The sequence below is a fragment of the Suillus clintonianus genome, assembly GCF_016758775.1.
Source record: "Suillus clintonianus strain FC179 chromosome Unknown DEU56scaffold_36, whole genome shotgun sequence".
Lineage (NCBI taxonomy): Eukaryota > Fungi > Basidiomycota > Agaricomycetes > Boletales > Suillaceae > Suillus > Suillus clintonianus.
The window spans coordinates 18,131-43,892 of record NW_024539260.1 but is presented as its reverse complement, the minus strand read 5'-3'; the positions used below and the strand labels follow the sequence as shown (position 1 = coordinate 43,892).

Sequence of the window (25,762 nt, the reverse complement as noted above, 5' to 3'; positions counted from 1 at the left end):
ACGACGTCACACCTTCACCTCTTCACGATGCACCATGATGCTTGACGCACTTCTTGATCCCCGCCGACCCTGACCTTCTGTGACAGAAGCTGGACGCTTCCCTTACTTCCTGATCCCCGCTGTCCCTGACAGAAGCTAGACGCTTCCTTTGGACCCTTGATCTATGGCCTCATGGCCCTACTTCCATTTCCCTTGATGTTCCCATTGATTTCCATCCCTGACCTCATGGCCTCCTGCCTGATCCTGCCTTCCCGATATATCATTTCTTGACCATTGTGCGACTACCAGACCTACCCTGAACACTGTGATCCTTACCTATATATAGTCGATCCACTTGTACTATTATTCCTTAACTTGATTCTACTGGGTTTTACCTTGACTTGTATATTCTCTTGAGTCTGATCACGAACCCTCTATACTCTTGGATCGCTATCCTTGAGTCCAATACATCTTCTCTTAGACCGTTTGTCTTTGAGTTGATACCGATCCCTCGTCTAGACTTAACCGTCGAACACGAAACCCTTCTTCGGCCGCTGCCTTAGAAGCTTACCTCCCCTTCCGTTCTGTCACAACCTGACAGCTTAGGCTACCAGGTATATTGACGTTCAACCGATACACGACAGATAGCTTAGGACCGTCGTCCTTCGCTTACCCATCCCAGTCTGACTACGACCGTTGTCGTAACAAGACTAAAAGTTGCCAGCTCCTCAAGTCCACGGTCAACAGATTTTTTTCACTTCTCAGTTGATAATGTGTCGTTCGTGGGTGGTCAAAGAGTAAACAAGTTACCTCTATTTGTTTGAAGAAACTATATAGAAATGCAACTGTGGATTTGTCGTGAATAGAAATATGATAGGTATGTTTCACCCTAGTAGGTCGTGTTTCAACCTATGAAAGTCTGTTTCAACTTTGTCGTGTTCTCCTGTTTCGTGTTTCTCTAACCGTAAAAGAGAGAGGTGTTCGTTATGTATACGTGGAGCTTAGCTCAATAAAATAGTAATCGTGAGCAACCTAGTTAATCATATAACTTGAAGTTACTTTGTTGAAATGATACTTGCACCCTCACTATGTCTTGCCTTAATCTCACTCTCAAATAGTGGGATAGGTTTAAAGTGGGAAGTTTCAATGTCTTCTAGGCACCAATGGCCTGCACTTATGTGTAAAGTGGGAAGCTATATTCACAGGTGTAAAATGGGCTCCTTTTATACCTTTTGGGAGGCCAGATTACTAAGCATGATTCATCACATGGATTGGGAAGAATGTGCTTACAAACCATACCATTTGGTGTGCTGAGTCAGCTTGTTTACTAAGTACATTATAAATACAGTGTTATCTTACAAAGCATGATAAATCAAAGGCATGAGTCATCTCATGGATTGGTAAGATTGTGCTTACAAACCAAGCCTTTTGGTGAGCTGAGTCATCCTGGTTACTAAGAAGATTATAAATACAGTTGCAAGTCTTACAAACCATGATGAATCAATGACAAAACATGATGAGTCAGGCTGAATCCTTACAAATCACCTTATTTCCCAGTCACATGACCTGATTACAAACATGATCAGTCAGCTAGTGAGAAAGTCTGATGAATAATCTAAGAAAAATAGAAAGAAATGGAAGGTCACAGAACAAAATAGAAATACATAGAAATCCCCGTGTATGATACGAGAAATGAAACACGAGAAACGAGGCTACAGAAAAACAGACTGATGAGTCAATGAAAAATGATAGAATCACTTAGTGATATGGTAGAGTACAGTTCATTATACCTTCCTTATCTTTTGTATAGCATACATGTCATGGTATGAACTGCATACCATGCATGACAGCGCATTATCATTCTTCGTTCTACTTGAATAAGTACTTGAATAAGCAAATTTATGATACCCTGTACTATGCGTCACAAGGATAGATACTGGCTGTTGGATCATTTTCCTTCTTGGTGATACTACTATGACAGATTGCTTTATCTATTCCATGTGGAAACTCCATGTGGAAACTCTGCGAACGTTCGATTGATGATGCACCAAACTCGAGGCCCAGTGACGCCGCTGCCTTGCAATTGTACAATAGCCTGAGGGAGCGCTTGCTCAACAAACTTGCCGACCATTCAGACAGACAGGTAAATTGTCATTGTAGGGTGCGTTGGTCCGCAGTACTCATTCAATACTTCATAGCGTTGACTAGTCTTGACTCTGAATCCATTAGACACCATGGCAGACTCGGACTCGGATGACCCGCCGCTCACTCCCCAACTTGAAATTCTCCCCGACTTCGCATGCTACGACTTCGTTCGACCTTTATCTCTGTCGCCCTTCACTCAGTTCGACTGGGAAATCCGCCTGAGGGTGGTCGCAAGAATGATCTCGTCAAAGAACTACTCAGATCAGAGCTCGACTGGCCACTGTCATCGTCGAAAGCTGATTTGAACATCAAACACACTGCTAGCCTTTTCCACCACCTCGTTCCCAAATCAGTTACTGAAGACGAAGCATATCGAAAAGATCAGATACTACGGCCAGAATAACAGACCACCAGTATATTTCCGTGGCGCGTGGAACTTCAATCGAACAAAAAAGTTCAAAGCGAACGATAAGAACATCGACTCCGAGTCAGATGACTCAGATGGCGCTAGCGCAGATGTCGCTGACACGGATATCGAGGCATTTGATTCTCAACATTCTGGGATAATGTCCCAAGACACGGATGGCACCTGGAGCCGCAATGAATACGATGGGACCGCAGAGCCAGGATCGAAGAGGGGACGTGAACCCTTCATCGACTGAGAAAGACTTTCAATGCCTCTTCAAAGCCGTTCAGTACGCCCTGCAGCCGTGATTCGAAAATACGGGCCAAACTTCCCTTCCAAATATCGAAAATCGAACGATACTGGTCTTCACAGTATTCCAAGTCACCAATACCAGACCCTTACAATGCGCAAAAGCCTGATCTTGCTCTGTTTTATTACAAGAGTAAAGTTGGCGAGAAATCATGGGCAGATATCCTGAGCTTTGTCGAGCATACTGCCTCTGATTTCAGCAAGAGGCGTGACCTAGGAGTGTACTGGGGGTCCGCCACTAAAGCATATCTCATCATGCGAGAACAGCCGTGGCGTCGCTTCATCCTCTCATTCTTCATCTCTAACAACCAACTTTACGCTCATTATTGCGACCGCTCAGGGCATCATCATCACTCTTCCAACTTCCATTAAAGTGTCACCCGCTCGTGTTGCTGATGCAATAGCTACTGTCTCGTTAGTGGATCCGAGCCTCTTGGGTCTCGACCCCACAGTCCATATGTGCATCCCTTCTTGCACGGGTACTCACACTGACCTAGTAGCAGGGGGCGATCGGTTGGGTAACCGGCAAAGCTGATAAAATATACTCAATTATGGCTGTTCTATTCAAGAGCCAGGGTCTATTTTGTCAGCGGAACAGTTTGTTACCGCATTCAGGATCCTGCAGATGGGAGAGAATATGCGATGAAAGATTGTTGGGTGGCTGATGTAAAGAGATTTCACGAAGTAGACGTCCTTAAGAGGGTCAAGGGCATCCCTAATGTGGTCCAACTCGTAGACCATTGGGATGTCCTATTCAGCGGGGAGCCTGACTGCACAGCCCGCATTCGGGATAGATATGAGGACAGGCCAGACAAGAAGTTCATTAACAGGTATCACCTGGCGCCTTCCTCTTGACCCCCTGTGGAGATCTGTTATGGGATTTCAGCTCCAGAAAGGAACTGATTTGCGCCTTTCGCAATTTTGTGGTCGGTGAGTTCAGTTTCATGCATGTTTGATTTGTTGTATGATCTAACATTTTACCTATAGCTCATGAAATGATGATCAAACAACGAGTCCTACATGGAGACCTTAGTCCGAACAATTTCATTATCCATGAAGGCATTGGGTATTTCATCGAATTTTCGACCACAGCGTCAATCATGAAGGAGGGCGAGACATTTACTATTTCAGTTTGGTACTGTAAGTTTGAACTGTGAAGTTCGCGGTTCTCGCTATTGATCGTCAATCTCACTATCGCAGGGAACTGTGCCATATATTTCTATGCGCATTTTGAGAACAATGTCAAAGAACGCCGACATCATCAAGAAGTCAAAGTCGAGTATGGTCACAAAGAATAGCGCCAACACCAACAGCATTGCTCAGCTGAAACTGGTTGAGCACAACCCCAGTGATGACCTCGAGTCACTGTTCTACATTTTTTTCGAATTCGTTTCGAAGTATGGGGGTGCGCACGGTGCAGTTGCTAAAACTTGGGATAAGACGACTATGCCATGGGCGGATGCTTACGAGAATTTGGGCATTGCAAGCAGTTTGCTTGCCACCTTTTTGGCAAAGAAGGGGGCCATGTCCGAAAGTGATGTTCTGATGGACAGTGTATCAGACTACTTTGCGGAATTCAGGCCCATCATCAATGAATGGCGCGATCAAATCTATTGTATGGAGTCCAATCCCAACGGGGTTGTTCACGATGACATCTTCCAAATGCTTGTCAAATTCATTTCGAACCTTGACAATGAAGAACCTGCCCCGTTGCCCTCTCCAGAAGCTTCCCCCGGTGCCCCCCCCCCTGCTCCCCCTGGTGCCCCCCCCCTGCTCCCCCCCCCCCCATGTGCTCCCCCTGGTGCCCCAAGTCGTACTGGGGCTCCTCCCACGGCAGGACCTTCGCTCCGTCGTTCATTAAGGCTCAGCACACTGGCAGGCCAGACCTAACGATTCTGGCAGGGACTGTCATAATTTTGATTCCTCTTATTAGAATATCCATGTTCCTCGCTATATGTTTGTCCTTCCTATGCCTCTGTTTGTTCTTCCTATGCCTCCCTTAGTACACACTATGCCATCATGATTATGTAACATTGATTATGTCATGTTCATGCCCATTGTTTATACCTTAGGAAGTTCGTACACCGATAAAGCTGTCTGGACTCTGATCTCTCTGATACATGCCTCCAAAAAAAAAGCCCAGGCGTTCTTCTCCAGATCTGGAGGCGACTACTCGGCGAAGCTCAAGACCTAATTGTGGTGTTGGCGGTCATGCAGCACAGCTTCAAAGAGTTGGAGAAATGGTTGCTGCCCCAACCAAGAAACGACCAAAGGGTGACGATCTTCAAATAAGCAGCTCAGATGAAAATCCTATGGCACCTTCACAGCTTCAGAAAGTGAAAACAAATGTAATATGAATTTATTTTGACTATGTTTAAGCTAATTTTTTCAGCCTCCTGCGAAACCTTCCAGCACTTCCAAGAACAAACAGAACAAACACAGAATAACAGGAAGCAGCCAGCATCCTCAGGCCCCTACTTCCCGTCTGAATCTATATGTGGCTCGCTCTTCCGAAAGGTTCGGATTCAAGGAACCCCAGTCCAATGGTCGCGAGAAGGCCAGGGAGGGACAGCCTATGCAGAAGGAAGCACAGTCCAGTGGTCGCAAAACGGTTGAGCGGAACATGGGTCAGTGAGACCCAAGTCGTGTGAGGGAGTCCGCGGAACGTGATAGTGGTCGCCAGAAGGACAGGCAGGACACGGATGAGGACAGGGAGTCTCTGCTCAGCTCTCATGAACGTGATGAGTCTGAACATGACAATGCTGACCGTGATTTTGACAGCAATACACAGATGTAAGTGTGCTTCTGTGTCGCTTGCGTGTTCCTGATATTACATTCTCATCGCAGTGATAGAGACGTTGGCCAGCACACAGTGTCATGCATGGTATGCAGTCCATACCATGACATGTGTGCTATACAAAAGATAAGGAAGGTATAATGAACTGTACTCTACCATATCACCAAGTGATTCTATCATTTTTCATTGATTCATCAGTCTGTTTTCTGAAGCCTCGTTTCTCGTGTTTCATTTCTCATGTTATACACAGGGATTTCTATGTATTTCTATTTTGTTCTGTGACCTTCCATTTCTTTCTATTTTTCTTGGCTTATTCATCAGACTTTCTCACTAGCTGACTGATCATGTTTGTAATCAGGTCATGTGACTGGGAAATAAGGTGATTTGTAAGGATTCAGCCTGACTCATCGTGTGTTGTCACTGATTCATCATGGTTTGTAAGACTTGCAACTGTATTTATAATCTTCTTAGTAAACAGGATGACTCAGCTCACCAAAAGGCTTGGTTTGTAAGCACAACCTTACCAATCCATGAGATGACTCATGCCTTTGATTTATCATGCTTTGTAAGATACATGTATTATTAGTAAAACAAGCTGACTCAGCACACCAAATGGCATGGTTTGTAAGCACATTCTTACCAATCCATGTGATGAATCATGCTTAGTAATCTGGCCTCCAAAAAGGTATAAAAGGAGCCCATTTTACACCCATGCAAATATAACTTCCCACTTTAAACCTTTTTCACTAATCTGAGAGTGATCAGGCAAGACATAGTCAAAGTGCAGGCAAACCAAGTGCCTTGAAGTAAGACTAAGACAAACTTACACTTTAAACCTATCCCACTAATCTGAGAGTGAGATCAAGGCAAGACATAGTGAGAGTGCAAGTACTATCATTTCAACAAAGTAACTTCAGGTTAAAGAGCCCACAGGTAGGCTGTCCAGATAACTAAGTTACTCATCACTACTTTACTGAGCCAAGCTCTACGTACACTTAACGAAGACCTCTCTCTTTTACAGGAAGAGAGACACGAAACAGGAGAACACGACAAAGTTGAGACAAACTTTCATAGGTTGAAACACGACCTACTAGGGTGAAACATACCTATCATTTTTCCAGACACAACAAATCCACAGACACAGTTTATATAGTTTCTTCAAACAAGGAGGTAACTTGTTTACTTTTTGACCACCCACGAACAACACATTATCAACCGAGAAGTAGAAAATACGTTGACCGTGAACTTGAGGAGCTGGCAACTTCAAGTCTTATCAAAGTGTAGTTGTGATTGTCACTGCATTTTACACTGATTTTATATAAGACCCTCAAGTAAGAAGACAACGGACCCACGAACAGACGACACAGGCGACACAATGGATTTCGACCAGAATCTGGATCCATCTTTTCCTCAGGATGAAGCTCGGGGGGGTATTCAATGAGGAGATCCAGATGGCGAGTGCACAGATACGGAGCAGGATAAGGTATTTACATTTTCACTCTCTATTCCTGCGTTAACTATGTGTACTCGAGGCTTATGATATTCTCAAGCATCACCATGCAAAGAACGGGCAGCGCAAAGCTCCTTCCCCAACCTGTTTGTCGCAGGGGAAGGGAAAGGACTATCCACGCACTTTCAATCGCTCAGAATCCCCTCAGCGACGCCCATCCCAACATGTTCGCTCTGAATCTTCTCACCCACGCTCTCCTCAACACATCAGGCCCTCAAAGTCCCCTCGTCGATACCCATCATCTGGAGGAGTTTCTGCTGTTTGAACGGTTCAAAGACGCTCACCTGCACGTCACTCACGTCGTTCCTCTCGTTCAACATCTCCACATCGACAACAATCATCTCAGCAAGTCAGATATCCATGCGCTTCATCATCGCGTACACAGTCTCCTCTTTGGCGCCCATCTCGACCAGTCACTTCTTCAAGTCGCAGTCACACGCAGCCCACCTCTCGTGGATGCTCTCCGTCACGCTCTCCATCTGACTCTACTCTGGCTGCAGAAGACACTCGTCGATCTGGCAACAGCAAACGGAAGGTCAAGACAAGCCAGGGGAACCCTTCGAAGCTAGGGTTTTATCTGGCCACTTGGCAAGCATTCCTGCAGACGGCTAAGTTAGAGATGCGGCTGCAGGCCGTTCTATCCCACCCAATTCCAGAATCCCAGGACGCCCTCGGCCTTGCTTGAGAAGTTTTGGACGCCATGCTATGGACATACCACAAGAAGAAGAATAAACTCGAGAGAGGTATGTTCTCCTTACACCACCGTCTACCCTTCTCACATATTTTTAAGGTTACTTTCTGGAGTACGACACAGATATGTGCCGGCTGGTAGGTTCTTCATTTATTGATGGCAAATGCACTCGCTGATATGTTGATGAGCTGTGTGACGATCTCTTCACGTTCCGCACAGAGCTCAAAAAAATCATCATCTCCATCACAAAAAGGGCATATGATATCTTCCCGCAGGGCTCCGCAATGCGAAAGGAGGAGGTTCAAAAGCAGGTCACTGCTGCTGCTACTAGGCTCCTCAAGAGCGGTGACTACCTCCGGCTCCCTGACTCGTCTAGTGTAGGTTGTGACTCCTTGTAATCACGTCATTAACATTTAATTCACGCAGGGACAATTCATGAATTTCACAGCGCAGGCTCTCAGGGACGCGTGTCTCGAATTTTACTACTCTAACAGCAAGAAAGCATTGAAGAACACGAACAAATTCCACCGCACGATCCCCATCAATGTGATGCTTCTTGTAGCAGCGGTGGTATGCTTATTGTTTTTAATTATTTCATCGCTGATGATTTAACAGTTGAAGGGTGTTATCTCTGGCTTTCAGGAGACCGGCACTGACAAGGTTCCTGTTCTAACCACTGAACAGTGCAGGACCCACTTCGTCAATTTACGCAAATCAGTTGACATGCTGCTTGACATCCCGGAGCGCCGCTGTGGGTGAGGAAATAGGAATGCAAACTCCAGAGAGTCACAAGAATATCTACCTCGAGAGGCGAGCTAGTAGAATCGTCCCTTAGGGGATGCTACTGAGTCAATCTCTCTAAATGATGAGAGGGATCAAGAGAAAGGCTCAAGTCGGAAGGTGCACGAAGGCGCGCGGGAACGCGCGAGGCTGATGTGATGAACGCGCGGAACACGCGAGCCGTGCGGAAGGGTCGGAACGCGCGCGGTACGTGCGCGATGGGAGAAGAGTTGCAGAGGATCGTAGGAGCTCCCTTTTGATGAGGAACGAGACTTCACAAGACAAAGAAGATGATAGACAAAGACTGCAATGATATTAGCGCTCTAAGCGCGACTAGACAGGAAACTGATAGTGAGTCCAAGTAAGGGAAAAGTAAGTAAGTCCGAAATCCTCTGAGTCTTCTAGATATGTAGGTCGCTATGCAAGCTCTCAGGGTATTGAGACGTAAGGGAAGCGGATAGGCTGCGCGGAAGCGCGCAAGGAAGCGGATAAGTATGTAACACTATGTAAAAGACCCTGGATGTGGTCAGAGACGGAGATGACAGTGAGAGTACACACCAACAGTACCGGACAGACAGGACAGGACATGGGAGGATATGCCGAGGATAGCGCCGGTCTGCGGAAGGGCGCGGAAGGTTGCGTGCGTCGCGGAAGAGCGCGGAAGGTCGCGTGTGTTGCGCGCGACTCTATTGGACTGCGCATACATGAGGATAGTGATGCAGCCGTAGTTGTAGTATTAGACCTACGTATTATGGCAACTACCATTGGATGACTTCCCGCAGTGTTTAGAAATCTAGATATCGTTTCAAATCTTATTCGTCGGAGATTCGGCTCGCAGTACAACATAATCTAGAACTGATTCCAAACCGCAGACCAATCATATCTAGATTCTAGATACATAATTATAATTTTTAAACCTACACATGAACGACGACGAAGCTGATCTGCACCAGCTATATCACATGATTGAGCTCATGGAGGATGAGAGAGATGATGATGATGAATTCCGAAGGCACAGGATAGCTGTACTTGGTGCAGTGATTTTTTCAGGAGCCGAAGAATCACGATGTGAACGTCTCGCACGCCGACAAGCAAGAAGAACATACCTCATTCAAGGTGACCTACTTCCCAATCCCCGTGCCAATACTCCCTGGCAAGCTCTATACATGGCTCGTAATGATTGAGCTTTCATCACAACCATGGGGGTTGATGTGTCGACATTCAATCACCTCCTCTCAGCTGGCTTCACAACCATTTGGAACACCACACCCATTCCCCGTGATGACATCCCCACTACTGCTGTTCCTCGAGCCCATCGTCGTTCACTTGATTCTGCAGGGGCCTTGGGCCTTGTCCTTCACTGGCTTAATTCCACCATGCGAGAAGTCAGCCTGATGCAAATTTTCGCGTTAATCCCAAGCACAGTCTCACGCTATCTGAATTTTGCACTCACAATACTCCTTCGCACACTCAAACACATTCCCGAAGGCATCATCCAGTGGCCTGCAGGTGACAAATTCCAAGAGCTGAATTATCTTGTTACTGCACGTCACCCGTTATTGACCGGCGCTTTCGGAACACTCGACGGACTTAATTTACCAGTGCAGACTTCGAGTGACCAAGAGATCGAGAATGCCACCTATAATGGTTGGCTGCATGATCACTTTGTAAGCTCTGTCATTGCATTCGCAGCTGATGGTCAGTCCAAGTCCTCGTTGTTATCAGTTCGTTCCTACTCATTAGTTAATGCAGGCAGTATTATTCAATGTCGACTCAATGCCCCAGGGAGCTGGCATGACTCACGTGTTGCACAGCCAATTTACGAAAAACTTCGCAAGGAGACACCAGCTGGATATTACCTTGAGACACCAGCTTGTCCCACTGGGGTCTCAGGGGCTCGGGACAGCGGGATGGGCGCCATTTATACACCTTGTCGATGTCGATTAACGGGATGGTGTGGTTAATCACATGTAACGGAGGTAAGCCCGTTTGACTGGCTTTAGCGCACAGGGGCTTAGCCCACTCGAACAGTTGTTGACGTGCCTTGTCCAGGTTCTCCTCATATGCGTCTATGGCACGTGATTCCAGCACGGAAACCTGCTCCCCTTTGATGGGCAATGCGGGGGCGCTGCCAATCACCACACGAGGTGGGTTGAACCCCACCATCACCTGGTGTTGGAACAAAAACGGCATCCCCAGGATTAAGTTGTAATTCTGTAAGTTGATTATATCGAAGAACCTATTCTCGCTAACCTTCTGATACTCAAGTTGTACCCTCGTTCCGAAGTTCACGTGGGATCTCGAGCCCTGAACAGCTAGCTGAATAGTGAGTGGTTTTTCTAGTGCCATGTGTTTCACTCTCAGCTGATCTGCCAGTGTAGACGATATAAAGTCCGCCAGTGACCCCGTGTCTACGAGTGCACGCGTGGGTCGTCCATTGATCTGGACGACTATCACCACTGGCTTGGGGATCATCCTCTTAAAGTCTCGCATGATGGCGGTGTTGTGTTGAATAGATGGGTAAGTGCCTTCTGCCACCTGTTGTCCGTTTAATTCAACTAACTTGAATTGGTCCTTAGTTTCCTCAAAACGCATCTCAGGCACGGCGTATAGTTCTTGCACCAGCTCCTCAAGTGCGCAGTCCACTGGACTTAGTTCACCGCGGTCAAACAGCCGGAACAGGTTGAATTCCCCTTCCCATTCCTTTTCAAGCATAAGGTCACTTAGCCATCTGTACACCCCTGGTTGTAGTATTAGACCTAGTAAAATGGGAACTACCAGTTTTACCATAGACACTTTTGATGGCAATTACCAGCAGCGCAATTTGACCTAATCCATGGCATTTGTCAGGCCCTATTTTGCTGGGTGTTTTGGCTTTCACAGCCGCATTTTTTGGATTTTTGAAACTCAGCTATGTTTTCAGTCACAAATGTGTTTTCCACATTTGTCAGATGTTTTGGTATGTTTTATTCCGCAATTTTGGCCTCCAAAAGCGGAAATTCACAAAACACATCCTGTTTTGGTCACCTCCTCATGTCAGGCCTCCCCACATTATTCCCACACTCCGCATTTTCGCATTTTTAGCCACCTACTGTGGGAATTACCCCACAACACCCAAAACATCATCCCAATATGGTATACCACATAATTATAATTATTCCCACACCCTCCCCACCTCACTGCAGCTTCACCACTACACCACAATAGGTCCTCCATTGTATCTAAGTAGTAGTTTGGTATATACATGTATAATATTATCTAATAAACCGCTTTTTTTGTCAATTTGTGTGCCTGCTCATCCTCCAGGGCCTTTTTCAAACAGGGTAGGGTACAGAACATTTTCGCATTTTTGCCCCTTTGATAGGGGGGTGTTCCAGGACATTCAGAACATATTTATGAGCATATATGAGTAGATTCCCATCTTTATTTCACCCCCTGAAGTGTCCTACATCAATAGATATAGCACATATGCAAGAAAACACAGAATATGTTCTCATTTGATTATTTCTAGGTGAACAGCCTTGTAAAAATGATTCCCAGCATCTATTTAACAATAGGAACAATGTATCAGGAGCCCAGGACCATAGGATAATTCCCTGTTGTATGGTGTGCCCCCCCTCTCCTGGTGGTTTACCCCCTGTGAAAATTTTTCCTGTAGGACCGGACCTCAATTGAGGTAGGGGGTCTATTCCTATGTATATTTGAGGTAAGTCTATCATATAGCTGGCCCAGGACACACATAGGATCCTGCTACAGGAACAAAAACATAGAAAATCGCATTTTTGACACTTTTGATGTTTTCAGTATCTTACTCTTGCATAAATAATACAACCTGTTCATATACCATTATCATAGTATATATACTTGCTTTTTGTGACAAGGATCAGCTCAAAATAGGCCAGAGGTTTGAGTTAGTGTGAATGCTTGTTATTTCTACTGATAAGGATCCCATACTTTCAATACATCGAAATTTAATAATCAGACACCTGGAGTAGATTTCAAATATACTCAGTATCATAGTCCTTAATGTACAGAACAATCCTACAAGAATTGAGTGCTGAGGAAGTGAAATAGATAAGAAATTGAGTGTGGGAAAGTTCAAAGACCCAAAACATCGAAAATGGTCAGTTGAGCAATAGTAGCACTTAAATGCTAGGTCAACTCAGATATACACCACATCCCTTCCACCACCCTTCAACCTCAGGGCAGTATGTAGTATATGTTCCTTTAGTAGTCTACAATGTATCCTACATATTGTTAATGAAATATTTGACCTGTATCATATATAAATGTAACTTTGTGTGAAAAGTGTAAGCATGGGCTTACATCATGACGCAACAACTCATCATATGACGCAAGATGACGTAGGCGTTTTCTGTTGCTCATCGCATGACCCGCTATGATTGGACACCGCTATACATTACTGATCCCTATATATAGGCCCTAGAGTTATACCTGTAGACCAGCCTCCTACCGTCTCAAGAATCTTACGCTCTTCCTCGTTGCTGTTTGGCTGCTTAGTGTTTTCCGTCAAACGTGACGGCTTTCCACTTTTTCTTAACGAGCAGCTGAGCGTTAATCTTCTGTCTACCGTTACGCTGCCGATTGCTGTTACTATTGTCCGCACCGCCCATCTGCTGAAAATACACATCCGTCGGGTTCTGACATACGTCAAACCCTGCGCTAATAGACGACAAGCTGCCTCCCCGTCAACGTCGTACCGCCCCTCCTACGACAGTTACAACTCGTAGTCGTAGCAAGGCTACCACCACAACAAGTGGAACCCTTACACCTGCTATTGTTTCAGATCCGTCGCAACCCTCAACAAGGTTAACCTCCCTAAATACCTCACGTCAACCCTCTCCAACAAACACGCATATATCCTCACAATCAGAATCATCCGAATCCGACATCTCTACCACGGCTATGGCTTCCACGACCAGATTCGCGCGTGTCGAACAAACTTCGGCAAGCAAACCTCCGTTTCTTACTGCAGGACAACTGACTCCTGAAGTCTTACGTACTTGGGAGATGGGATGCATGCAATTCTTCCTGCATAAAGAAACGAAGGATGAAGAAAAGGTCAAGAAAGTCGCGTGGGGGATGCAAGACCCGATAATTCAATACTGGTACCTAAACGATCAGGAACGAATGGACACGCTCTCCTTCAAAAAATTCCTTGATGAAGTTCGGAGCTACTTCCTTCCAACTGATTGGAGCGACATCGTACGTAGGAAGATGTTAGCGTCGTCACAAGGACTACGTCCTTTCAGCGAGTGGGCCGTAGAAGTACAAAGTCAAAACACCCTCCTACAGGGAACGGCTTCCCACCTCGACGATGTCAATCTTCTCTACCATTTGGAAGCTCACATGAACCCAGATCTAGCGGCCGATTATTACGCTGAGGGTATCGCAGAAGAGGAACTACGTCGCTGGATAGAAAAGGTTCGGCTGCTCGACGAGAAACGTCTGCGCTACCTCACACGGCAAAAAGAGGCGGTCGACAATGCACTTCGCGCAGAGCGAGCTCGTTCCGGAACCGACAGAAAACCTGCGACTACCTATACCTCTTCCAAACCCTCATCTAGCGCTAATCAATCACGCAATGTCTCAAACAATGCCACCAAACCGTTCACACGCCTTCCCCCGCTATCTGATCCTGAACGCCAATTGTTGCATGACAACGATGGGTGCTTTAAGTGCCGTGAACCGTTCGCAGGACACTCATCTACCAATTGCACGAAAGGTTTCCCTGACGGCGCCACCTACAAAACGTTGACTTCGGCAATGATCTTAGCCAAAAAGAATCGCAAAGAGGGTAACGTCGTCGCCTGTGTAAACACCAACGACAATACACACTCAATCGCTGTTGTTATGCCGTCCGCTGTCTTAGGAAGCGGTTCTGATTCAGCAGACGAGTGCGTCGCCCCGCTAGAAACTGCTCATCTTCGTTGGGAGTGTCTACTTGATGGACCTGCCGTTTCTACTCCCTTACATGTGTCCGCACTTATTGACCATGGTTCTTCTCTAGTTCTGATTGGTGAAGAAACCGTACACAAACTCGGACTACGCCGTCGGAAACTACCAAAGCCGCTGTCCATCTCTCTCGCCGTCGCAAAGAACAACCAGTCTCTCACTCTGTCGCACTACGTCAAATTATCGTGTACTTCTATTGACCAAGCATATACCTCGCGCTCCGTACGCGCCGTTATCACTCCAAACCTGTGTACTCCCCTATTACTCGGAGGACCCTTCCTCGAGCATAATCGAATCATCGTTGATCATGAGCTACGTACCTGTGTCAATAAAGATACTAACTATGATTTGCTCCACCCACATACAGCGGCACCTGACGTGCCACGCAAACGATTGTCCCCCGAGGGCCCTAAACTTTTTTGGATGAAACAGGACGTAGTTTGCGAACTGAAGAACGTCTTACCAGAACTAAAGAGCATCGTGGACTCCGAGTGCGAGACGGTCAAGGAATTTGACGTGGTAGCTGCTGTTCAATCACGCATTAACGAACTCACATACCAAGAGAGTCTAACCGTGCTCGATGCAAAACTAAAGGACGAATTTAGTTGCAGATTCCCAGCGGACATCCCTCACAACAACACTATGCCCGAAGATGTGTTATTTCGCATTAATCTCCGCGATGCTAACAAAATTGTTCAGGCACGATCTTACGATTGTCCAAAAAAATATCGAGATGCATGGAAGACTCTACTGGATTCGCATCTCGAAAGCGGACGCCTCCGTCCTTCCGAAAGCGAATGGTCTTCGCCATCCTTCATCATCCCCAAACCTGATCCAACTGTACTGCCTCGTTGGGTCAACGACTTCCGTCGTTTGAACCTTAACACGATCCCCGATAACCATCCACTACCTCATATAGACGAAATATTAAAAGACTGCGCTAAGGGTAAATTTTTCGGAAAAATTGACATGACTAATGCCTTTTTTCAAACTCGTGTTCATCCCGATGACATGAAGTACCTAGCAGTTCACACCCCGTTCGGAAAGTATGAGTGGACTGTCATGCCTATGGGGGTGAGGAATGCACCCGCGGTGCATCAGCGACGGATGACTTCCGCTCTATGCCATTTGATTGGTAAAATCTGTCATGTTTATCTTGACGATATTATAATATGGTCCCAGACTCTTGCCGAACATGAAGCTAATGTTCATCTTGTTTTACAGGCGCTTAAAATGCGCACTTATACTGCTCTCCGAAGAAGATGTCCTGGTTCAATACGGAGATCGATTTTCTAGGACACCATATCTCAAGTCGTGGTATCGAAGTGGACAATTCGAAAGTCGCTCGTGTATTGGACTGGCCGCAGCCTCGAAAAGCATCAGACGTTCGATCCTTCCTGGGAATGGTAAGGTACTTATCTGACCATTTACCACAAGTCGCGAGGTACACCCGGGTTTTAACCGCCTTAACTACAAAGGCCGCCGAATTGCGTTTCCCTCCATGGAATCCGGAGCACAAGGCGGCATTCACGGCAATCAAAATGCTCGTAACCAGTCCAGAATGCCTCACTACAATCAACCACGACGACCCTGGGAATAACAAGATATTCCTTACATGCGATGCCTCTGATTTCGCCACTGGCGCATTACTATCTTACGGTGAGACTCGTGAAGGTGCAAGACCTGTTGCCTTCGACTCCACACAGCTAAAGGGACCGGAACTCAATTATCCGGTCCACGAGAAAGAACTATTAGCTATCATCCGAGCACTCAAGAAATGGCGAACCGATCTCTTGGGTACGCACATTAATGTATATACTGATCACCGTACCTTGCAGAACTTCGTGACCCAACGAGACCTATCACGGCGTCAGGCTCGTTGGGCCGAATATATGTCTCAATACGACTTAGACATCAACTACATTAAGGGTGAGGACAACGGCGCAGCAGACGCCTTATCAAGACGGACCGACACCACTTCTGAACCCCAGCTAACCGCTGCTATCCTATCCATTGGAACGGACACGAAGATTCGTGATCGTATCTTACATGGGTACGTTTCCGATCCCTGGTGCAAGAAGCTGAAAGACCTCGTAGGTTCATTACCGGGTCTTACACAATCCGACGATGGCCTCTTCTTCGTGTCTGGTCGCTTGGTGATTCCACGAGTGGACGACTTACGAGAAGCCCTCTTTCACGCCGCCCATGATGCAGCGGGACACTTCGGTTCCGACAAGTCGTATGCCCTACTCAGATCATCATATTACTGGCCAAATATGAGAAAGGACCTCGTCGATGCCTACATACCATCGTGTACTCAATGTATGCGAAACAAGTCGAAGACCACAGCGACCGCTGGACCTTTGCACCCGCTTCCAGTTCCGGACACAAGAGGCGATTCGGTCGCAATCGACTTCATCAGCCCCTTGCCTGACGACGCTGGTTTCAACATGCTCATTTCCATGACGGACAGGCTAAATGCTGATGTCCGTCTCGTGCCCTGCAAGGCCAATATCACCGCCGAACACTTCGCATCACTCTTCTTCGACAACTGGTATTGCGAGAACGGCCTGCCCACGGAAATAGTGTCCGACAGGGATAAGCTATTTCTCTCAAAGTTTTGGCGTGCGCTTCATAAACTGACGGGAATTAAATTAAAGATGTCCTCCGCTTACCATCCTGAAACCGATGGCGCAAGTGAACGGACAAACAAAACCGTGAATCAGTGTCTTCGTTATTATGTTGACAGGAACCACAAAGGCTGGGTGAAGGCTCTCCCTCGCGTACATTTTCACATCATGAACACGTTGAACGCAAGTACTGGGTTTTCTCCCTTTCAGTTGCACCTTGGTCGTTCTCCGCGCATGCTACCCCCGCTTACAAAACAGGTTGCTACGCCTGATGAACCCGAAGAACAACGCGCCTTATCATTGCTCTCTCAACTTTCGCAAAACGTGATGGAAGCACAGGACAATCTTCTCGCAGCCAAAGCTGCTCAAGCTACAAGCTGCAACAAATCACGCGCACAGCCGCTAATCCTTCAAACGGGAGATCGTGTTATGCTAGCGACGAAGAACCGCAGACAGGATTACATGAAGAAAGGAGATGATCGAGTCGCCAAGTTCATGCCGCGTTATGACGGCCCATACACCATTATCGACGCGCACCCGGCAACATCTACTTACACTCTCGACTTGCCGAATTCCCCCAACATCTTTCCCACTTTCCACTCTAGTCAACTTCGTGTCTACAACGCCAACGATCCCGCTCTCTTCCCGTCCCGAGAACAACCGCGACCTGGACCAGTCGTAACCGCAGAGGGACAACACGAAAACTTCATCGACCGCATCATTGACGAGCGACGAGTGGGACGCGGCAAACAATATCTCATCCGCTGGGTTGGTTTTGACGAAGCTGATGACGAATGGCTGCCGAGCAGAGATCTGGAAGATTGTGAAGCGCTGGACCACTGGGAAAGGGATAAGGAAGCTTCAAAAAGATAGAGGGAAGGGGTGTAAGCATGGGCTTACATCATGACGCAACAACTCATCATATGACGCAAGATGACGTAGGCGTTTTCTGTTGCTCATCGCATGACCCGCTATGATTGGACACCGCTATACATTACTGATCCCTATATATAGGCCCTAGAGTTATACCTGTAGACCAGCCTCCTACCGTCTCAAGAATCTTACGCTCTTCCTCGTTGCTGTTTGGCTGCTTAGTGTTTTCTGTCAAACATGACGGCTTTCCAAAAAGATGTCAATTGTCACTTTTCACACATATGTGGTTTTACTTGTCATTCAGTCAGCCCTTGATGGATCTTTCTAAATCTTCAAATCTATTATCAGGGGCATATATAGGACATATCCCAGGTCTTTGATTACTTATCACAGGCTTGATTACTATGTAGGCTTCTTATCAGTAGAAAAAGCCCCTGTACATCATATATCACATTTGCACCCTATGTAGGGCTGATCCTTGGCACAAAACATATTTGTGAATGTACTACTGATCATATATGAACAGGTTGTATTATTTATGCAAGAGTAAGATACTGAAAACATCAAAAGTGTCAAAAATGCGATTTTCTATGTTTTTGTTCCTGTAGCAGGATCCTATGTGTGTCCTGGGCCAGCTATATGATAGACTTACCTCAAATATACATAGGAATAGACCCCCTACCTCAATTGAGGTCCGGTCCTACAGGAAAAATTTTCACAGGGGGTAAACCACCAGGAGAGGGGGGGCACACCATACAACAGGGAATTATCCTATGGTCCTGGGCTCCTGATACATTGTTCCTATTGTTAAATAGATGCTGGGAATCATTTTTACAAGGCTGTTCACCTAGAAATAATCAAATGAGAACATATTCTGTGTTTTCTTGCATATGTGCTATATCTATTGATGTAGGACACTTCAGGGGGTGAAATAAAGATGGGAATCTACTCATATATGCTCATAAATATGTTCTGAATGTCCTGGAACACCCCCCTATCAAAGGGGCAAAAATGCGAAAATGTTCTGTACCCTACCCTGTTTGAAAAAGGCCCTGGAGGATGAGCAGGCACACAAATTGACAAAAAAAGCGGTTTATTAGATAATATTATACATGTATATACCAAACTACTACTTAGATACAAGGGAGGACCTATTGTGGTGTAGTGGTGAAGCTGCAGTGAGGTGGGGAGGGTGTGGGAATAATTATAATTATGTGGTATACCATATTGGGATGATGTTTTGGGTGTTGTGGGGTAATTCCCACAGTAGGTGGCTAAAAATGCGAAAATGCGGAGTGTGGGAATAATGTGGGGAGGCCTGACATGAGGAGGTGACCAAAACAGGATGTGTTTTGTGAATTTCCGCTTTTGGAGGCCAAAATTGCGGAATAAAACATACCAAAACATCTGACAAATGTGGAAAACACATTTGTGACTGAAAACATAGCTGAGTTTCAAAAATCCAAAAAATGCGGCTGTGAAAGCCAAAACACCCAGCAAAATAGGGCCTGACAAATGCCATGGATTAGGTCAAATTGCGCTGCTGGTAATTGCCGTCAAAAGTGTCTATGGCAAAACTGGTAGTTCCCATTTTACTTGGTCTAATACTACAACCAGGGGTGCAGCTACAGCTGAATGGGCCAACTCTATGATTTCAGCGGTTTGCTGTACCTTATTCAAGGAGGACACCTCTGGATTAAGGTGCATTTTATATAATTCATTCTGGAGAGTCGTGCTCAACCCAAACCAGAACTTAACTACCTTCTCTCTTTCAGGTACATCCCCAATCATCATCCATAGTTCATTCACCTCGGACAGGTAATCCCTTACTCTCTTATCGCCCTGGTAGCAGCAGTACAGTTTTTTTTCCGCTGCCTCAAACGATAGTCGAGTGGGAAGCAATAGTTGAACAACTCAGTAAGAAACTCACTTAGTCTCCATTCTTCCGGTTTATCTGACACCTGCCTCGTATAGAACTCGTGTGCTTTGCCCTTCAAGTACCTGGCCAGTACACGCACCTGTTTGGACCTGGAAACATTGCTGTCCTCCAGGTACGCTTTCCCTTCAGTCATGAACCGATGAAACACTCTAGAATCGGCTGTCCCGTCGTATTCCGTGGGCGGGACCAGTTTCAAGGTATTTCTTCCCTTCCTTGTCGTTTTCCCTTTCTTCTTCTTACTATGCTTTTTAGATTTAGCTTTTCTCACGTACGAACTCGAGTCACTGCTAGTGGAGGATTCGGATGACGAATCCGATGAGGAACTTGACTCGTCCGAGCTGGACGAGCTCAAGGATGCATTTTCGGAGGAGTCGTCCTCCCGTAAGGTGTGTCTCCTCCTTCCTTCCTTGATCTTATCAAACGCCCTGCCAAGATAGCTCTTTCGAGCTATCTGAGCTGCTGCATCCACCGCTGGCGGCGTGGCTCGATTGTCACGCTTTCTGGTGGGTCTATTCACTATGTTCTCCACCATTTCCTTAACCTGGTTGGTGCTCACCCTTACTTTCTTAGATTTCTTATCCTTTGGGACTTCAGGGTTCACCCTGTTGTCCCGCCTTTGACATTCCAACTCGTCTTGGAGGGCTTGCAACCGAGCCTCAAAATGTTGGCTCACCCGTTCCTCCACGGCTCTCACCGCTGCCTGGATCGCGTTCTCAGTCCCGATTTCTGGATCAGGGCCTGGGTCATTGGCAGGCTGGGGTTCAGGTCCCTGGTCTGCCCACTCGCGGGTCTGAGCCCAGGTGTGCAATGCCTCATATTGCACATCCATATCGAGCTCAGATTCCTCAATGTCAAGGTCGCCCCAATTCCTTGGGTCGACCCCTTTTCCCTTGGATGGTCCCTCGCCCCGGGTTGAAGGAGGAAGCTCTTGGGACCGAGCCTTCTCCTCAGCACGTCTCCTGTTGAGGATACGGCTCCTTTCTTCCTCAGTGAGTTGCTTTTCAGCTTCTATTACTGGGTCTGGTTCTATTAGCTGAGTGTTCTTTCTAGATTTATCAGCCTTCATGCGAGGACGACGATCTACTGTCGTCCATGGCTCGTTTCCCCTTGCTGACTCATTCTCAGATTCGCTGGATGTCAGGAAGGGGTTCTCAGATGGTCGGTCGGTAGGTTTTACTGCCAATGTCTTATCACGGTGACTAACCATAGCGCTATTAACACTAGCCGAACGCCCTCCAGTGCCAGGCTGGGGGGAGACGGACCTCGTTCGTACCACGTCGCTATAGGAGCGGACAGGTCTGAGAATGGACTCCACCCGAGAGACAGATCTCTCAGTTGGAGGTGGTATCGGGGAGTGGTGAGTTTGTTCCTCAGTTAGGGGGGACTCAGCTAAACTTCCAGGAATGGTAGGCTCGACGCTGACAACAGCAGAGTGTTGGGATCGAAGATTGTAATGTGCAGACATGGTATGTTTTCGTCGTTTGGTACTGTCTGGTGGGCCTAACCGTTGGTTCCAGTGACAAGGGGTTATTATAAAAGAGTTTTGAAAACAAGGTAAGAGACTTCTGGATGTTAAAAAAGATGTGACATTGACGATTTAGCACTAAGGCTCGATGACAACGGCACAAGGCAGAAGAGTGCTCGGGTTGAATAACAGGGTAAAAGTCTCTGATTCAAGGGTCCAGAAAACACTGCTCTCCCTAGCTACACGTATCTACTATTTAATGTAGTCTACTAGGTGGCAATGCAGCCCCTCGGGGAATGTAGGGATGAACGCAAGAGATAGGGTAAACGGTACTGACTCAGGGTAAGTAAAAAGGTCAAGACGCAAGGCAACGAAGTAAGTAGAGTGAAACACTAGGAATGGGCGCTTCAACAGCACCCGTTACAGCGAACTTTGACCTATTTAACAAAGTAGTCAGCGACTCGTGCTACATACACGAGCTGCCTACAGAGATTGCTCTCCACATATCATATCATCCTTCTCTGATTACAATATCTCTGCAATGCCCGGCTCGTGTCTATGGAATGACAATACCCGTTCACCCCATCCTGAATCGTTTCGATCAACAGGCTCATGTAGACGATTACGCTCACTGCGAATATGATCACAGCTACATCATCTTCAATCGCCACGACAACAGCAAAGAAGTATGGCGCTACACCTGCGACTTCTGGGACTTTGAGATGCCAGAGGACTTCAAACCTGACGAATCCATGATTAAAGTGTCACAAGAAGCCGCTCAGTGTTTTGCCTCCCCTACAAATCATGGTCATTTCAGACCGTGCATCACAAAAATTGCTCAAGTCAGTCATTACCCGATTTAGACTGCCTTGCGCCACAACAAGCAACCAAACAATTCTGTGTGATGTCAGCAACACATCAACATGATATTGGAACACCCTCGAGTATCTCAGGATGACACACACCCCCTCACCACACTGCCATACTGACAATGAGTCGATAGTCCTTGTATCTACATGATACATATTAGACACAACAATGTATTGACAGTATCCTAGAGATATGTAAATAAATAAAAAGTCAACTTCAAACATGTGCAGCACTATGTGTAAGCTCGTTGGTACTGGTGTGCTGGGTAAGCTGTTTAATGAGCAGAGTCCAGAAGGGTCCAGAAATCAAAGAACACGACTAATGATTAAGATTAAGATCAAAGTGCACCATAGCCTTCCTCGGCGAGAACATCGTCATTGAGTTCCTCGCCCTCATCAGCCACAACTCGATCCTCGTCATCCGGATCATTCTCACCATCCGGATCATCATCCTCATATATCCTCAACATCTTCTTCTGAATCATCCCCGATATCAATATCTGCCTCGTCGGCCTCTTCTGCTTCTTCCGCTCTGTGTCCTTCATGCTGAAGAAAATCGTTCCAGTCCCGCATAGCCTTGTGACCGATTCCACCACTCTGGTATCTCACAAACATATCCCAATCAACGAATCTATTAGTCATTTAGTTAGAATTAAAATAGTGACAATAAATAAAATAAAATGAGTGTGCACATATTCAAATAGTAGAACAGGCTGTCAGAATTCAGATCATCGGGATCAATAGGATATGCAAACCCTGGAATTAAGTGCACCCCACGAATAACAGTGTCCGGGTCCAAAAATCTGTATCCATCAGGGCTGTCTTTGTCGAAGAACTCCAGGCGGTGGAGTCATTTTGCAGCCCAACCTGCACGTGAACTATCCCGTCGGAACCAACGGACAAGTAGGAAGTCCATCCGTGTTGGGCGTGAGTATAGTCCAGTGTCGTTCCGTAAAATACTATGTTGAAATAGTTTGTTGTCGGTGATCAGGACTGATGCGCAATCGGCATCAGAGAAGTTGTGCTCATCTCCATCGTATGTAATACCACAAATTCGAGTGAGCAAATGGTCCTTGAGACGTGGAATGAAGTCCTAAGAAATTAATGAGTATGGTTAAATTTATCAGAAAATAACTGCACCTCGACAGCAGGGTCATCTTGATGCTCACTTAACCAGACTGTAAGATCATCCGTTGCTCGAGCATATTTGGCTATTGAGTGGTGATCGGAGGGAGACATTCGGACATGCCGAGCTCTTGGGTTCTGCTGATGTGCTGCATGTGCAGTGATCACCTTCTCGACGAAATGTTCTAGAGCCTCCTGAGATGCAATGCTAGCGATCATCTGATTCTTCTTTTTGGATGTGCAGGGGTATCGACACTTAGATCTGCGATGTTCTAGTTCTCCCTATGGCAAATTAGATATCAGATAACCCAATTAAAAAAAACTTACCGGCTGTGTGGAATAATTATCTGTAGTACCCATTCTCCGGATCGTATTAGGGTAATCAGCGAGTGCATGGTATTTGTATGTATATAGATTTAATTTCTTGACCTTGGTACTTACAACTGACTTTTCTTTTTGTGCTGACTGCCTTGTAGCAGGTTCCGCCAGTTGTTTTGATGCTAGAGCCGCCTGACGATGACTACGGGCGGCATGCTCCTGTGGTAGTTCAGTTGTCACATATTTCTTGCAAGTAGTGCACGCGAACTTGCGGACTGATCGGGAAAGGACGATCGTTGCTGAGTCGAAAAAGGCAAGTGTGTCGTCAGTATGTAGATGTAGTTTAGTGTATGCGTGCCAAGTCGCGAGATCAAACAGGAGATCGAGGATGATTCTGTTGTGTTTGCGGGGGAGAAGTCCTTCAAAGACCGGAATAGCGCACTGATATTAATAGTTTAACATTGATCGCATCATTGATCACATCAATGATGTGATCCATGATGTGATCAAATGTAGTTAATATGAATCTTACCTGAAGAAGGTCTTCAAAATCTCGGGCAGCAAGTTGCTTCATGGCCGACGCATTCGTGTGGAAGCGTCTTATTGCTCCTCGTCCAAAAGTGGGCACTCTGCGATACCTATTATAAGCACATGTGATTAGTTACCTGCGTGAAAATAATGACACTCATACCTCCAATTGAGTTCCTGGATAGCTGTCCCCGGCGGCAAAAAGAATACGCATGAGATGCATAAAAATAGCCTTCCAGACTCCGAGCTCGAATTCGTGTAGAAGATCGACAACAAAAATTAAAAACAACTTGAACGCAAAGTCAGCAAGGCGCTCAGAGAAGGTGTTCTTAAACAACATTAATTTAAAATGAAATGATAGTGTTGATCGATCACTTACTCAAGTAGGAACAAGTGACTCCTCCTGCAAAAAGTTCTTGACATATTGGCTGTTGATACCGGTACCTTTCTGAAATATATGGGCCCGAGCTTGCTCAACACGATCACGACGGGATGCGCTATCGATCCGTTGATTTGTCTTGCACCGCTTCATATCAAGCTTTGTTCCCATCTTAGGAACATCAGCTTTCTTGATCAGGCTACAAGGACACGGACATTTGCTGAGAAATTTGATGCATGCAAGCAAGATTCTGTTTAATAATAGAATTAAGATCAGATACTGAGCAATTGATATGAAAACCTTACTTTTCAGGATAGTCTGCGGAATAACTAAAGAAACGAGGGAATACATGTCTTGTGATGCCATCTCCACATCAAATGACAACACCATACTTATAAGCGTGCATAAACTTATCATCGAGCAAAAGCGCCCAGATAGCTTGCATCAACTTGCGCTTACAATGAGTGTAGGTATCATTTGAAGAGGCCTCGCCAAATATACTGATGTAGATATCTTGAAAATTATCTGGAAGCTAAGATAATAATGTTAATGATCAATTTCAAATAGTGATCTTCTGAGAAGCGACTTACAGTAGGAATATAGGCTACATGATGACATGCGGACGCTGTTGGTTTGCCTCGTGTATATTTGGACTGATTCCCGAAAAGCAAATAGACGGGCCAGAGAGAAGCATCCCCGAAACTTGCGAGATGAGTCACATCTGATCACATCATGAGCGATGCAACAACACGCTCAAGATCGTCATCGGGATCACGAGGAAGTGAGTTGATCTCTTCATGAGCTTCCAGGAATGCGGGGGAAGAATAGGCCTCGCCGTAAACATTGACAGTGTGCCCATCTGACACGTTCCATAGCTGCTGGAAGGGCGTCATGTGGAAGGTGGATGCAACAGAATCCTCGAAGACAGAAGTGATGATATCAGTGATGGAGCGGTGATAAACACCCAGGATCTCCATTTCTGGTGCTTCGTCTTCTGATCAATACTTCTCCTTTTCTTTCGGTAGGCGGATATTAACTGAGGA

The 25,762-nt window shown here is 46.1% G+C and overlaps 7 protein-coding genes across 7 annotated transcripts; 4 read left to right on the top strand and 3 right to left on the bottom strand.

The window, feature by feature from the left end:
• Positions 1-2,213: 2,213 nt before the first annotated feature.
• Positions 2,214-2,786, top strand: DEU56DRAFT_756134 (uncharacterized protein; the record flags this gene model as incomplete). The annotated part of the gene is made up of 2 exons (XM_041349985.1): positions 2,214-2,406; positions 2,449-2,786. The coding sequence occupies 2 exons, from the start codon at positions 2,214-2,216 to the stop codon at positions 2,784-2,786; spliced, it is 531 nt and encodes a 176-aa protein (XP_041208340.1).
• Positions 2,787-3,390: 604 nt separating this feature from the next.
• DEU56DRAFT_946284 (uncharacterized protein) lies at positions 3,391-6,003 on the top strand (the record flags this gene model as incomplete). The annotated part of the gene is given in 11 exon segments (XM_041359038.1): positions 3,391-3,415; positions 3,438-3,669; positions 3,726-3,769; positions 3,827-3,979; positions 4,040-4,118; positions 4,138-4,574; positions 4,997-5,187; positions 5,232-5,470; positions 5,513-5,632; positions 5,687-5,723; positions 5,995-6,003. 11 exon segments carry the CDS (start codon positions 3,391-3,393, stop codon positions 6,001-6,003), a joined length of 1,566 nt encoding a protein of 521 aa, XP_041208339.1.
• Positions 6,004-7,051: 1,048 nt separating this feature from the next.
• On the top strand, positions 7,052-9,078 carry DEU56DRAFT_946282 (uncharacterized protein; the record flags this gene model as incomplete). Its single annotated transcript, XM_041359037.1, has 9 exons — positions 7,052-7,119; positions 7,187-7,681; positions 7,937-7,974; positions 8,057-8,214; positions 8,264-8,407; positions 8,453-8,592; positions 8,718-8,824; positions 8,970-8,989; positions 9,031-9,078. 9 exons carry the CDS (start codon positions 7,052-7,054, stop codon positions 9,076-9,078), a joined length of 1,218 nt encoding a protein of 405 aa, XP_041208338.1.
• A 1,503-nt stretch (positions 9,079-10,581) lies between these two features.
• DEU56DRAFT_756131 (uncharacterized protein) lies at positions 10,582-11,863 on the bottom strand (the record flags this gene model as incomplete). Its single annotated transcript, XM_041349984.1, has 4 exons — positions 10,582-10,686; positions 10,871-11,348; positions 11,377-11,446; positions 11,710-11,863. 4 exons carry the CDS (start codon positions 11,861-11,863, stop codon positions 10,582-10,584), a joined length of 807 nt encoding a protein of 268 aa, XP_041208337.1.
• Positions 11,864-19,922: 8,059 nt separating this feature from the next.
• On the bottom strand, positions 19,923-21,500 carry DEU56DRAFT_912766 (uncharacterized protein; the record flags this gene model as incomplete). The annotated part of the gene is made up of 1 exon (XM_041357441.1): positions 19,923-21,500. The coding sequence occupies one exon, from the start codon at positions 21,498-21,500 to the stop codon at positions 19,923-19,925; it is 1,578 nt and encodes a 525-aa protein (XP_041208336.1).
• A 148-nt stretch (positions 21,501-21,648) lies between these two features.
• DEU56DRAFT_756129 (uncharacterized protein) lies at positions 21,649-22,568 on the top strand (the record flags this gene model as incomplete). Its single annotated transcript, XM_041349983.1, has 4 exons — positions 21,649-21,693; positions 21,766-21,842; positions 22,150-22,342; positions 22,551-22,568. The coding sequence occupies 4 exons, from the start codon at positions 21,649-21,651 to the stop codon at positions 22,566-22,568; spliced, it is 333 nt and encodes a 110-aa protein (XP_041208335.1).
• A 651-nt stretch (positions 22,569-23,219) lies between these two features.
• DEU56DRAFT_736901 (uncharacterized protein) lies at positions 23,220-23,743 on the bottom strand (the record flags this gene model as incomplete). Its single annotated transcript, XM_041348546.1, has 2 exons — positions 23,220-23,462; positions 23,510-23,743. Coding segments are annotated over 2 exons (477 nt in total), but the record flags the coding sequence as incomplete, so codon positions are not given.
• Positions 23,744-25,762: the final 2,019 nt, after the last annotated feature.